At 47.6% G+C, this 13,862-nt stretch overlaps 5 protein-coding genes across 5 annotated transcripts; 2 read left to right on the forward strand and 3 right to left on the reverse strand.

The window, feature by feature from the left end:
* Positions 1–13: 13 nt before the first annotated feature.
* VE01_02751 (uncharacterized protein) lies at positions 14–3,973 on the reverse strand. The gene is made up of 9 exons (XM_018272256.2): positions 3,707–3,973; positions 3,591–3,616; positions 3,068–3,534; positions 2,823–3,014; positions 2,632–2,770; positions 2,127–2,572; positions 1,503–2,070; positions 1,353–1,456; positions 14–1,296 (listed from the first exon to the last, which is right to left on the reverse strand). The coding sequence occupies exons 1-9, from the start codon at positions 3,858–3,860 to the stop codon at positions 774–776; spliced, it is 2,619 nt and encodes an 872-aa protein (XP_018133088.2). The 5' UTR covers positions 3,861–3,973; the 3' UTR covers positions 14–773.
* VE01_02752 (uncharacterized protein) lies at positions 3,331–6,341 on the forward strand. The gene is made up of 7 exons (XM_018272257.2): positions 3,331–4,376; positions 4,426–4,679; positions 4,735–4,816; positions 4,872–5,131; positions 5,188–5,658; positions 5,707–5,839; positions 5,890–6,341. The coding sequence occupies exons 1-7, from the start codon at positions 4,263–4,265 to the stop codon at positions 6,142–6,144; spliced, it is 1,569 nt and encodes a 522-aa protein (XP_018133087.1). The 5' UTR covers positions 3,331–4,262; the 3' UTR covers positions 6,145–6,341.
* A 32-nt stretch (positions 6,342–6,373) lies between these two features.
* Positions 6,374–8,172, reverse strand: VE01_02753 (uncharacterized protein). Its single transcript, XM_018272258.2, has one exon. It carries the CDS (start codon positions 7,964–7,966, stop codon positions 6,455–6,457), a length of 1,512 nt encoding a protein of 503 aa, XP_018133086.1. The 5' UTR covers positions 7,967–8,172; the 3' UTR covers positions 6,374–6,454.
* An 18-nt stretch (positions 8,173–8,190) lies between these two features.
* Positions 8,191–9,965, reverse strand: VE01_02754 (uncharacterized protein; the record flags this gene model as incomplete). The annotated part of the gene is made up of 3 exons (XM_018272259.2): positions 8,191–8,716; positions 8,744–9,625; positions 9,689–9,965. 3 exons carry the CDS (start codon positions 9,963–9,965, stop codon positions 8,370–8,372), a joined length of 1,506 nt encoding a protein of 501 aa, XP_018133093.1. The 3' UTR covers positions 8,191–8,369.
* A 621-nt stretch (positions 9,966–10,586) lies between these two features.
* Positions 10,587–13,427, forward strand: VE01_02755 (uncharacterized protein; the record flags this gene model as incomplete). Its single annotated transcript, XM_018272260.1, has 3 exons — positions 10,587–12,508; positions 12,597–12,710; positions 12,788–13,427. 3 exons carry the CDS (start codon positions 10,587–10,589, stop codon positions 13,425–13,427), a joined length of 2,676 nt encoding a protein of 891 aa, XP_018133092.1.
* Positions 13,428–13,862: the final 435 nt, after the last annotated feature.

Genomic DNA, 13,862 nt, shown 5'->3' on the forward strand with positions numbered 1-13,862 from the left:
GAGCAGTCAGGGTCTAGGATTTTGACTATTTCCCCAGAATCACCTATATAACTACATGGCCCATTTAGATAGTCAAATAATTGGAAATTCTCCCAACAGGCTACGAAAAGTTGAGATTAGCAACGAAGGAACCGATATTAACGACCTAGACGCGAAATAGAAACGTTGCTGTGCTTTATCTGCCCATACGACCACTGCGGAATTTAAATACAATGCGGTCTGCAACAGTAGGTTTGCACTCGTTTTTCCATCCTGGCATACCATAGTAACATGTTTTAGATCTTTTCAGCTCTGCTTTCAGTAGCTCTTGGGGCTTCTATAGATATCGCTACATCTATATCTCCAGAGTGTAGCCAAAGAATAATAACTGCTACCTTGGGCGCGACTGGATCTTGCACCCTAGTCGAGCAAGGATGGCCCATATCAGGCATAAAAACGACTGTTATAGAGCCGTGTTCCGATGACAAGTTGCTATGGCTCGCATACACTGTTGGCCAAGATGTAGACTGTGCAAACGCTCCATACAAGCACGGCCCTCTTGTGGGATCGCAGTGTTGGCCTGAGTCTAAACCAGTCGCCGGATTTGAACTGTTGTGTTTATAATGCAGTGGTCCATGCCGATTTGATATGGTGCTTACGTCGAGGGAAGGATCCAGCCCCAGATTAAAAATTCATGAAGGAGGCTGTATTGTGTCAAATAATCCCGCTCTAGTCGTTACCATATTAATTTACCATTACGTCGTCTTGAACCCCTTAGCTCGCTGAATTATGCGTCACATAAACGCACCACTTCCACTTGGGGTTGGTCTAATTGGGCCATCACGGACAGCAAAACCTCCCTCAAAAGTTTCACCGGGTATCCCGGGGACCCAAGTTGGTATGCCCATGGCCGACATATTTTCTTGTGCAGTCTCGGCAGGTAGCCATAAGCCGTCAAAATCGGGCATAAAGCCTGGCCAAAACGAATCCATGTTAGCCCCTAAATCATGTTGTTCCCACATGAGGGCCATATTTGGCATGAATTCGCCCGAATTTGTATTGTAGTGTTCCTGAGGGACATGTGAGGGAAATTGTTGTTGTAGAACAGCAGCGAAAGCGCCTTGAGGTTTTCGTCGAAAAGAATTGGTGGCAACTGTAGATGTTTGGACATTATCGGCTACTCTTGTTGAATACAAAGAGTTTCTGGAATCAACTGATTCCTTCTCATCGATATTTTGTCGTGTTAAGGCGTAGATTGAGAGTGGATTAAGGACGTTTTCGGGGGTTTCCATAGGTGGACTTGCGTAATCAACTGGCCTACGGAGTTCTTGTAAGCAGGGTCTCAAAATGTGAAATATAGAGGTGGGGCATACCTTTCAATATCACTAGAGTCAAGTTGCTCGTCTGTACCAGGGGCGCCTTCTACGAGATGTGACCCGATTCCAGCCTTCCTCATGAGAGATGTTGCAGCAGCATACTGTACACATATTAGAACAATAATAGTAAGGAATGGCAGTACTTACACATCTCTCTGCAGTTGTAAACAGGGGAATCATGAGTCGCATTGCCCTCATATTTGCCTGAAAAAGTGGTATAAGTTCCAACACTAACTCTCTGCTGTTGCTCTGGTTGCGATCGACTCCTTGAACGCTATAATACAGCATCGTCCTTGTGCTCTCAAACGCACAAGTGCATAGCCAGGTGTCAGCTAGAAATCTTGCGCCGTGACCAACGGCTTTCATGAGGATTCGGGCTGCATCTTTGGAGTGCTCAAAGCATTTGCGCTGATACAGAGCTCGAAATGTTTGTTGATTCGGTGTTGACTCAACTGACAGTCGGGTCCTAAGTAACCCTGGTAGGAGCACCGGCATGGATATTCGATAGAGGTCGCAGAGCGTAATGTGATAGGCACAGTGTAACACAAATAATGCACCAAGTTGACTGGAATCCTTGCGGGTGTATATAGATGCTGTTGTGAGGCGTAGGGACGGGGGAAGCGAATTTAACCAATCCTCACAGGATTCGTCGAGGCTGGAAAATTCAGCATCTGGCAGTTGCAGTTGTTGTGTAAGATCGATCTGTTTGATATATCTATATGGGGAGTCAGTATACCACATACACATAATACTTGGATTCACGAATCTTACCTTAGAATTTTCTTTCTTATCCCAGCAATCCGGGCAAAGTATGCGGCAATCCCCATATTGTTGGTTGGGTCCAGAGGTCGGAGCTCTGGTGGTATAAATTTCAAAACTTGACCCCTCGTCAATGTTTCAGTGATACTCGGGATTTGCTGAACAAAATTCCGTTCGTGACAGGGTAGTTGAACCTTCACATCACAGTCGGCAATGAGCGTGAGCTGATCAACACCACTACCGACCCAGCTATCTGCAACATAGCAGCTCCACATAAGCCGGCGTCGAGATTCCCTCACACAAAAAGGCATGTTTGACGGCTCAGTGCAGAGAATATCAGTCGAATATTCGAGGTTGATTTGAAGAGCTTGCAACATTCTAGTCGCAGCGCCGCTAATCATGAAGGCACCAGAATAGTTTCCAACACGAAGTTCGTGGTCATAGAGTAGTATCGTCGCCTGAGGTCAAACGGTTATTGTGAGTGTGGTGTATGCTGATTCAAGAGATATGAACTAACCATGAGATTTTCCACGGAAATATTATTCATGTTGCCAAATATCTGTTGTTGCGCAATATCTGCCCACTGGCTACCTGACGCGAGAACATTTTTGGGATCGATTTCTTTCTCATAATTAAGTGTTTCCAAGGCATAGAACCTATCAAACTATTAATGCTAGTATATAGAGTAAGGGTTCACTCTTCGCTTACTTTGCTCCAAGGGCGCATATCACATGGAGAAGGGGTCCGTTCATATGTGTTATGGCAGGATCCTGATCAAGCCTCTCCATAAAAGAGGGCCTGTGTATAAAAGAATAGCAGCGCAAGGGGTGGATATTTGTGAAGTAACTGTCTACGAGCTGATATATTATTTCCTTTCTTGGGAGCGACGAGGAGAAAAGCCTTCACGGATCAGTAGACACCCATAAGCGTGAATGTGGGTGGAATGCACTAACCAACCGGGCAACTCAGCTCCTCGCACATCCGAACTGCCATCATTTGGGCTTGGAATTTCGTCGTCAGCTTCTAGGACAGTATTGCTCTCATCTTCTTCTCTGCCCCCAGGCAATGTCCTGCTCCTGGTACCATTCCGAAGCTGCTGAAGAACGATTTCCCTTTGGGGACTTTGGCGAGAGGATATACTTTCGGTCTGCCTGGTCCGTGCACGATAAGTGCACGAAATTCCTTTCCCCAAACACCTTTCGCAGGTAGGCTTGTCACCGGAACATTTTGTCTTGCATGAGCGACAAGAGTTACAAGATCCCCGGAGCCTTCTTCTTTCAAGGCCAGCTTCTGTCAAGTCGGTTTGCGCATGAAGATCTATCCTCTTGAGCTTGGGTGCGGGACCCCAGGAATACCCCCCACATGACAGGCCTCTACGAGCACAATTCATGCATGAGCGAGGACGTTCATCGCATTTTACCTGTAGCGCCTGATTAGCAAACATAGTGATGACTACAGAGTGGTTGTTGCACCCACCTTGCGGGCCCTACATGTAATGCAACCTTAATTCACGCATCAGTGGAGACCTTTGCGGAGAATTGGGACAGCTGAAGAACCGGTGTAGAGTAGCTCAACACTCATGTTCGACTAACCTGACCGAGACCGCTCTCCTTTTTTGGGGTTTACCACATAGGGCGGACCAGATTCCGTTTGGATTATCTGTTGGAGCCCATGACCCGCCTGTTCGATATTCGAACCGGTTGGAGGATTCGTATCGTCTCCCACGGTCATTGACTCGGGACCCATGACAGATGTTAGCTCCAGCACCACCCGAGAGCTTCAAATCAAATATTAGCGGCAGCAGCACTCGGATTTCTGAATTTCAGTCCATCGACACGAGATGCGATTGATATAGCAAGAATACACGCAATTGTTGCTTCCTATGGCGATTTATGAGCACGCAATGGTTCGGCTATCGGGTCGATACCCGGAAGCGAGTTTCTGGTAACGTGTGGGGAAATTTATTTGGGATCCCCTTCGCCATGTGCTCCGTGCCCCTTCGCCATGCGCTGCCTGCCTCAAAGGTACAAAAGAGATGCCATTGGCCTACCTGTTGTCGGGTTCAATATGGAGTGTGTCCTGGGCAGTCCTAGCTGAGACTTCAATATTTAACGTGAATCACACGGCGATCTTGCCCCCAAGTCAATCATGGCGAAGTTCCGACTCAGTAACCTCTATGTTATCTCTGCGTTGGCCACCATCGGTGGTCTAATTCAGGGGTTTGATGTGTCGAGCATGTCTGCAATTATTGGAACGGAGAAGGTGCATCCTTTTTGATTCTTTCGAGTTATTCAAACTGACATCACCATAGTACAAAACGTATTTCAACCACCCAAATTCTGTTCTTCAAGGTGGCATTACAGCTAGCATGGCTGGTGGCTCCATGCTTGGCTCCATGTTCTCTTCGATCACGAGTGATCGGATTGGACGAAGAGACACCATGTTTATTGCATGCTTAGTCTGGCTAGTGGGCTCATCCGTAATGGCTGCTGTTCAGAATGTTGCGATGCTCATCGTAGCACGAATTATCAATGGATTTGCTGTTGGAATGTTAACAAGTCAAGGGTACGTAAGTGAACTAAATGAAATCAAAACAATTTCTAATGGCAGTGTCCAACAGTCCAGTCTTTATTGCTGAAATAAGCCCTTCAAATCTGCGGGGCAGACTTATATCTCTCCAGCAATGGATGATTACTTGGGGAGTGAGTTTCTAACCCAGATATATTACTTCAAAACTTATTTCTCATGCTCCTACAGATCCTCATTATGTACTTCGTATCATACGGCACATCATTCGTCCATGGCACGGCTTCTTTCCGCCTGCCTTGGGCACTTCAAATGATTCCTGCTCTTGTCCTACTTGTCTTTTTGCCAATGATGCCGCGATCTCCTCGATGGCTGGCAAGTAAAGACAGGTGGGAAGAGGCCACGGAAGTTCTGGCAAGATTACATGCTGGTGGAAATCAATTGGATCCTTTGGTTATCGCCGAGGTCAACCAAATCAGAGAGGCTATCAGGTACGATAACGTGCCACTATATTCCAGGTTATACATAATAGCTAACGCCTGCGCAGGATGGAAGCCGAGTTCAGTAGCGTCTCCTGGGGTGAGGTGTTCAAACGCCACAATATCGTCCGAACGACTTGTGCTATATTCTCCCACGTCTGGTCGCAATACACAGGCACCAATGCCATGATGTTCTACATCGTATACATCTTCCAAATGGCAGGATTAACGGGCAACAATGCCTTAATCTCAGCTTCCATCCAGTATATAATCAATGTCGTCATGACGCTCCCTGCGCTCTTATACATGGATCGCTGGCCAAGAAGGAAAGTTATGATGTCTGGATCGTTTATCTTGGCAGTTCTATTGTTCACAGAAGCTGCAATCATGGCTAAATATGGAGAACCTGTCCCAGGTGGGTTGAACGGTGTTCCTACCGTAACCTGGGTGGTACGCAATAAGAAAGCTTCCAGGGCTATTATTGCTTGCTCGTACCTATTCATCGCCACCTATGCACCCACGTGGGGCCCTGTGGGCTGGTAAGAAATTCATTCATTTCGTACTGAGCAATCACTCACTGGATTTAGGGTCTACCCGCCGGAAATTATACCTCTTTATATTCGTGGTAAGACCGTGAGTCTTGCAACGTTTTTCAACTGGGCCATGAACTTCTCTCTCACATTCTTCACGCCTCCTGCATTTCAGCACATCCAGTGGAAGGTTCGACTCAATTTTCCCATTCACATTTGCGGACGACTAATTATGAATAGACATTTCTCATATTCGGAACGCTCTGTTGTTGCGCCATTGTCCATGTTTTCCTCCTGTTTCCAGAGACATGCGGCAAAACATTGGAAGAAATGGACGATATTTTTAATGAGTCGATTTGGGCGTTTAAACAAAAAGGCAGCGGCAACAAACTTGAAAGGGATGTACAAGCCGCCGCGGAGATGTTAAAGGGAAAGGACTATGCTAGGAGCCAGGACGCTGTTGAAGCTACTGGTAGCGTGGATCAGAAGGTTTAATTAGCTGTAATAAGGGAGATGCTGGAAAAAAATATATAGCGCCAGAGTTACAACGTAGGGGGTAATCAAGGGTACTTTAATCAAATATTGGTAGCTCAATGTAAACTGAAACGTGGTGTCCAAATTGTGGTATCGCTCGTTTCCGTTTTACTTCAGAACTCTTTCTGACAATCTACCATAGAGCAACTTGAGCGAGGTGTTGAATACTTATTTTAAAAAGATTAATTGGTATAAATTGTATTGGTTCTATATCTGTCCATCGCCCCCAGTAATGCATACATTTTAAGTGTGTCTGGACTCAACCTTGTGATTAAGCTGACCGCTGTCCTACATTTTCGGGTGACCAGCAGGCAACATCTCGATTCCCCGGGTTATCAACATCAATCTCAAACCTGTCTGGGATCTTGAGACCGGCATCTATGTGATGTTGGTTCATTGCCACGGAAACACCATCTCGATAGAGCCAAGCATCGTTTGTCTTTAATTGCCAGGCCTCTAATTTCGTACGGTACTCTTTGATCACATTCTCGTACTCTTCGTTTAGTGCCAAGTTATTCACTTCTTGCGGATCCTTCTCCATATCGTACAACTCCTCCTGAGGGCGCCATATGTAGTTTTTTAAGGAGCGAGGACCGAGCATCACTGGCGGCGGAGTGTTGCGGATGCCGTCCCAGCTCAAACTTCCGTACATATCGCTGGCAAACGGAAAGTCGAGTCGCCAAGCAAGATTCCGATGGTACTTATATCGCCTTGAGCGAAGGTAGCGAGTAGGCCAGTAGTTCTGTACCTCATGAAAGGTATGCGACCCGAATACGTGATGCTGCCACTTCTCTTCAGGCAAGAGCTCTTTGGCATCAAGAATTTGGAGGAAGGATGTTCCAAGTCTTGCTGGTGATCTACTATTCTCAGACAGCACATGGCCCTTTGCGCCAGCCCAGTCCAGGAGTGTTGGGAAGAAATCGATGTATGAGATCATGTTTGGGCTCACAACGCCGCCCTTCAATTGGGGGGCTCGAACTATGACTGGAAGGCGGATGCCAGCATCGTACAGTGTCGTCTTCGAATTGATAAATGGCGCGCCGTTGTCGCTAACAAAGCAAACTAGTGTGCTATCTGACAGACCTTGCCTCTCCAAAGCATCAAGGATCAAGCCCACGCCAGCATCTAGACGTTGAATGGACTGATAATATTCGACAAGCTCAGTGCGAACCTCTGGTAGGTCATTCAAAAATGAAGGGATTTCCACGTCCTCAGGTTGAACCGTAGTGACCTTCACCCTAGCGTCGCCAAAGTCTTCGTTTCCAAATCCAGACCGAGTTAAGTCACGGTGGGGATCGATGTATCCCACAGTCAGGTGGAATGGTCGATCGGTCTCTTTTGCTTTTTCAAAGAAGGACTCTGCTCGGTCTGCAACCCAGCCAACATTTCTGGTCCCACTTTCTTCGCGGATCTCCCACGGATAGGACGAGGCCGGCCCAACGTGCACTTTTCCAATGATTCCTGTCTGGTAACCGAGAGAGTTAAACACAGCAGGGACAGTCTCGATGTAATCAAATGTGGCGAAGTGGTGCCTCTCACAGGCTAGACCGTATTGCCCGTTTTGGTGAGTGTGTAGGCCAGTATACATGACTGATCGACTGGCGCTGCATGATGCCGTACTGGTGAAGGCCATATCAAACTGAGTGCCTTGTGATGCCAACAAGTTGATGTTTGGAGTCTTGATATTCTTGGCGCCATAGCAATTGAGATATTTTCCGAGGTCATCTGCAATGAGGAACAGAATATTTTTCTTTTGCCCAGAGGCATCCCGTGATTCAGCCATTTTCGGAGTACGTCTTGGATCAAAGTCTACATGATGTCGCCTTGGATCCTGCGTGCCTCCCTATTTATGCGCTCTGACAACCTTCACTGGCAACACGCTAATGGTTGGTGTCTACGGATCTCGATGCGACACCCGGTCGAGAATGCGGGGAGCATCTCGGGGTTTAGTTTGTCGTGGGGCCGCTAATAGTTTACGCAATACCCTTGTTTTGGCCTGCGTGAAGTGGATTTGATAAGCGGCAGCGATATTTTCTGGAAAAGTATTTACGAGAAGATGCGACGATGTAATTTCTCAAAGAGAAGAGAAATTTACGTGAAAAAGTTGGTCGAGGGGTAAGAATAATGTGCTGCATGTCAATAAAACTTTCCAAATAGTGCTGTGTGTCAGTATATGTTTTATTTCTTCAAAAGTAAAATACTTTCGCGAATGCTTTTAGATCCTTATATGATGAGGTAGTTGGCGCAAGTGCTGCCCATTCCTTGATACCTACTCCTCCGAACTGACCGCCCCAGCCAGAAATCATTAGAATGGCCCTTAAAGAAGTAGTTGAGACTGTCTGAAAGCTGACTTCTTCCGGCGAATCAGTGACATTGGTCGGATACGCCCCAGAACTTGTTACCGAAACCGCCGTCCACGACCCTGCAGACATGAGATACTCCAGCTTCCATGACGCTGGCGGCGGGACCCCGATATTTGATCCCGTAGGTTGATCTGCAAAAAACGCCATGGTTGCACCATTAACCTCCACCGCTGTGTCTCATTCATACGTTAACGTACTTGTCTCTGGCGATTGCTCTGCGGCGTACGAGCACCAGTAGTCAGGCGGTAATGGGTTTGCTTCGACCCGCTCATCATTGATAGCCTTGATCCAATACTGGATTGGAGTAGCATTTGTAGATGATGGCGTGGCACATAGGGCGATATTACGAGTTGGCTCGTTGGCAGACGCTGGTCGATGCGTTTGCACCACTGTTAGAATTGAAGGCGGAGAGGTCGTATCATCCCATGTGAGCTTATCGAAGGCAATGCTGCGCCGGAAATGAGTACCACCCACTGCATCGCGCGTATGGTATGTGATGAACCATTCATTGCCAAGTTGATACACACCAGGATGAGATGTCGTCGATGAGACAATATCAAGAACGATGCCGCGGAATGTCCTTGGACCAAGGGGGCCTGACGCTGTTCCATAGGCTATACAGGCATGATGGCTGGTTGGCGTACAAGGTGAACTTCCTCCTGCATTTTTGGCTGCATACAGCATGTAGTAGGTACTGACAAGTTTCATGAGCCATGGAGCCTCGAAATAGCCCGTGAGAGAGTTGACCTTGGTGACTGCGCCTTTGATTGTAATCATATCTGACTCTAATTCATAGCCCAGGAGCTGGCCAAAGGTGCCGAAATAAATAAACACCCGGCCATCCGTATCAACCAAAACTGTTGGATCAATGTTCTGGATGGTATTACCTGGAGACGGCACGCCTTGCGATATGATCGGACCGGAAGAGCGGGCATCAGTGAAGGGACCGAGAATATCGCTTGAAACAGCTACCCCAATAGCAAAGGGATCCGAGGCCCCGCTGTTGGCTTGTGTGACTGGAGCATACATGTAGAATTTGCCGTCGGCACCCTGGACAACCTGACCTGCGTAAGCTGTACCTGTTTTTGCCCAAGAAAATACACTACCCGGTTGTGCTATATTTTGATGGAGCAACCAACTACCTCCACTCAGATCCGGGTTTTGGGCCTCGAAACTCTTCCATTCATTCATGATAAAGCCATTTTCAGTAGCACCCGCCCCGTCTCGACCAGATAGAATATAGACGGTTTCATCTATTACAATCGGCGCAGGGTCTGCTGAGTAAATAAATCCATCGGCAAGAATTGGGTTTCCAGTTGATATAATAGTTGTAGTCTGGCGGCGGAGGTGGGGGGATGCGACAACGGAAGATCGGACTATGAACGACAAGGCAAGTGCCACGGCCACTAACGGTGCCATAATGAGAAGTGATTGGGACAATAAGATGGACATACGATCTAATGACTGAAATGCGGGGTTGATTCTAAATGCCGAAGGTAATATAGTCCAGTTGGCCTGCTTGATACTACTAATTCGAGTGTGTATGACAGATCAATTATGACTCTGGAACGGCTCGTATCATGCATAAGGCTTCAGCTACCTGCCTTGTTAGGCCGTTTAGTCCTGTGACTACTTTATTATAATCCGTTTCATTAATATATTTCTGTGGGCTGAATGAAGGTTGCCGGGCTGCTAATTGAGTGTGTTGGGGTCTCGTGTTTTAACTCTTTCGTTCCATGGGTGATCTCTTCCTCAGGTAAACTTGGAAAATAGAATCTCCGCATAGGCTATATTAATACTTTATTAGTTAGTCCACCACTAAAGTTTGTTTTGCATAATGGCGTTTGCTTTTACCTCGCGGCGACGAGAATGTTACCTGCTTAATGGGGAAAATTTAATTACTAATGGCCGACGCATTTTGATATCCTTTTAAAACCCGCTGCTGCCATGAACATGCGGACATTAATAACTGAGTAATTAGCTCCTCGCGTCTTTGTCTACGTGCCGTCAGTTTGAACCTTCAAGTCATCTAATGCGATTATGAAGTCTCAGGCTCTCCGTGTTTTGCCCGTTGTAGTTTCGCTCTTCGCACCTTCCATTTTGTGCCAGGATACCTTAGGTCTTGACGATGGTTATATAAGACTATCTACCACCAAATTTGATGTTCAAATTGTCAGCGATGCTCAAGTACTTGCATCGCTGAAGCCAGCGGGGGGAACTTTTGACTTTCTCCCGTTCGATTATCTCCCTCTTCGAGCCAAGGACGGCCAATATCACTGGGGAGACATCACCTTTCGATATCGCACATCAGGAAGCACAGCATGGATCACGGGCGACTCTTCGAAGTCACGAAAGAAAGTAACCACACTTTCAACCGGAGCACTGGCAGCTTCTGGGCTTGCACCCACCCTTCCTACGGGCCCCTTGAACATCACGCGGGAATGGATAGATGTGTCTGGAGACCTTGGTCTCCAGTTTACTATCATAAATTCGGGATCCTCAGCCATCGAGATTGGAGGCCTGGGATTTCCAGCGGAGTTCAACAGCATATTCACAAACCGTCAAGCTAGTGATATGTTGCGGCTGTGTTCTCTCTCCGACCCTTACATTGGAATGCATGCAGGCCAGATTCGCGTTGCGCCTACAAGTGGAGATGGTCCGGCACTTGTAATAACTCCTATTGGAGACACGCCGATGGAGGCCTATCGAAATCTGGCAGAGACTTACTACGAGGACACCGCCTACGGTAGTCAGGTTTTCGAGGGCTTTTACGAATGGCAAGTATTGAGTAAGGCTTGGGCTGAGAACGAGTGGTCTGGAAAGGAGCCCTGGAATGAGCCCTCTTCGAGAACGCTACAGCCGCACGAATCACTGAGGTATGGACTCCGATTCTCAGTCGCCCAAGGCGGTGTCAGAGATCTCGACTCGACAGTTCTAAGAACCGGGACACCTGTTGCTCATGGGGTTCCGGGGTATATCATCCCCAGAGGCACAGCTGCAAACCTATTCCTCGAGGCGTCGTCTGCTGTCAACTCAACTACCGTGAAACCGGTTGGTGCCCTGACATTGGTTTCCGCTGGTGATGGACATTATACGGTAACACCTTCTACAAGTGCATGGGGCCGTGTGCGATTGACTGTGGCCTATGCGGATGGGAAAGTCCAGACAATTCACTACTATGTCACAAAGCCGGGGACAGAGGCAGTCGCGAGTCTCGGCCAGTTTCTCACGACAGATCAATGGTTCACCGACACCTCAGACCCATTTGGCCGAGCTCCCTCTGTAATGACATACGACTACGAAGCAGGATCTATAGTCAAACAAGACTCAAGAGCGTGGGTAGCTGGCCTCAGCGACGAGGGTGGGGCAGGCTCATTCCTTGCCGCATGTATGAAGCAGGCTGCGCAGCCCAACCAAGGTGAAATCACAAAACTTGAGTCATTCGTAGACGGTGTTCTGTGGAAAACCATCCAGACGCCCGACTTTGCAGTTAGGAAGAGCATTTTCTTCTACGAGCCAGCTGCTGTTTCTGGGTATACTTATGACAGTAGCATCGATTGGACCAGTTGGACATCTTGGAATAAAGCATCATCCTATGCGACCGATCGTGCCTACGACTACGTTCACGTCGCAGCAGCCTATTGGGGTCTCTACCGTGCAGGAAGGGCATATCCTAATCTCATCAAGAGTCACACCTGGGATTGGTATCTCAACCAAGCTTACAACACAATTATTAGGGCTATGAAAGCCGATGTTGGTTATAATAAAGTCGGACTTATGGGAGAAACTGTTTTCGGCGAGATCCTCGCCGATCTCACTCGTGAGGGTCTCTCATCTCAGGCGAAGACTCTAACAGCGGCAATGAAATCTCGAGCGGATCAATGGAATACCGAGGCAGTGCCTTTTGGCAGTGAGATGGCTTGGGACTCGACAGGACAGGAAGGCGTGTACTATTGGTCAAAGTAAGTTTATATCGGAGTTACTCATCTACGTCCTTTAGCTTCAAAAATATGCACACGTTCTAGGGACAAAGTTAACTAACTTCACTAGATACTTTGGACATAGTAGCACGGTAACAAAGACTGTAAATAGTGTGTTAGGGTTTATGCCAACTGTGCCTCACTGGGGATGGAACGGCAATGCACGACGGTACTGGGACAATATGTACGTATCCATTACTATTATGGCCTGCCCTTATTCTTGACAACCTTTATTTCACTTTCTCACGGTGTAATATCCAGATACGGAGGCAAGCTCCGACGCATTGAGCGCCAAATCCACCATTATGGATCTGGATTGAACTCCCTCGTTCTTCTTGGAGCATTCCGCAGTGACCCATCAGATTCCTACCTCCTTCGAGTTGGGTACGGCGGAACCAGTGGGCCAGTCTCCAATATCAACGAGGATGGGTTTGCGGCTGCATCTTTCCACTCCTGGCCCGATACCTTGAAATGGGACGGCCTCAGCGGAGACTATGGCCCTAATTTTGTAGGGCTCGTGCTTGGTACCGGGACATATGTCGTGCAGGATACTGTTGTCGGACTTGTCGCATATGGTGGTGTGCTAACCAGCTTGGGGGATTCGGTCAGTGTGCAGACGGCAGACCCAGTGAGGAGGAGGATCTTCATCGGGCCGCTAGGGGTATTGATTAGTGTTGACGCTGGTATCATCGACAACTTCAGCTATGTGCCCAGCACTGGCGAGATCAGTGTTACTCTTTCGCAACTATCTAGTGTTCCGGTGGCAGCGAAGGCGGTGCTGTGGGCAGAAAGCACCACTGGGGCGAGAAACTACTCGGTCACGGCTTCTGGAATCACTAAGACTCGGTTGGGCTGGCAGATTCCTTTATCGTCTGACAATGTTACCGTAAAATTAGCCTAGTCACTGTTTTATCGGAATACGACAATTGAGTAATAAGAATCTGGCATCAGTGATTTAATTGTGTAAATCAATCATCGCCGTTAGGCCCTCGTAGGCCCGACACTGCTCGTTTATCGACTCCATTTCCCTTCCGTGAAAATAGCAAAGCAGCACCCCTTAGCGCCGAGCTGTTATACAAAGGTTAGGGCCTATAGCCCCCAGTACCTGTTACCTGTTTATTGCCATCGCAGGTGTCCATAATGGAACTAGAAGCGTATGTCTATACAATCGCAATTTGTCCGCGGTGTGGGCGTAATTATCCGCGGCCGAGAATAGCGTGTGGATTAAACCGAGTAGTAGTGTAAAATAATGAACGAGCTTATTGGGAATAATGGGGATATGAGCCAAGTATATGTTCCAGCCCAACCACGAACGGGTGGTTGTATTCGCGAATAC

The sequence above is a fragment of the Pseudogymnoascus verrucosus genome (genome assembly GCF_001662655.1).
Source record: "Pseudogymnoascus verrucosus strain UAMH 10579 unplaced genomic scaffold scaffold_8, whole genome shotgun sequence".
Taxonomy (NCBI): domain Eukaryota; kingdom Fungi; phylum Ascomycota; class Leotiomycetes; order Thelebolales; family Thelebolaceae; genus Pseudogymnoascus; species Pseudogymnoascus verrucosus.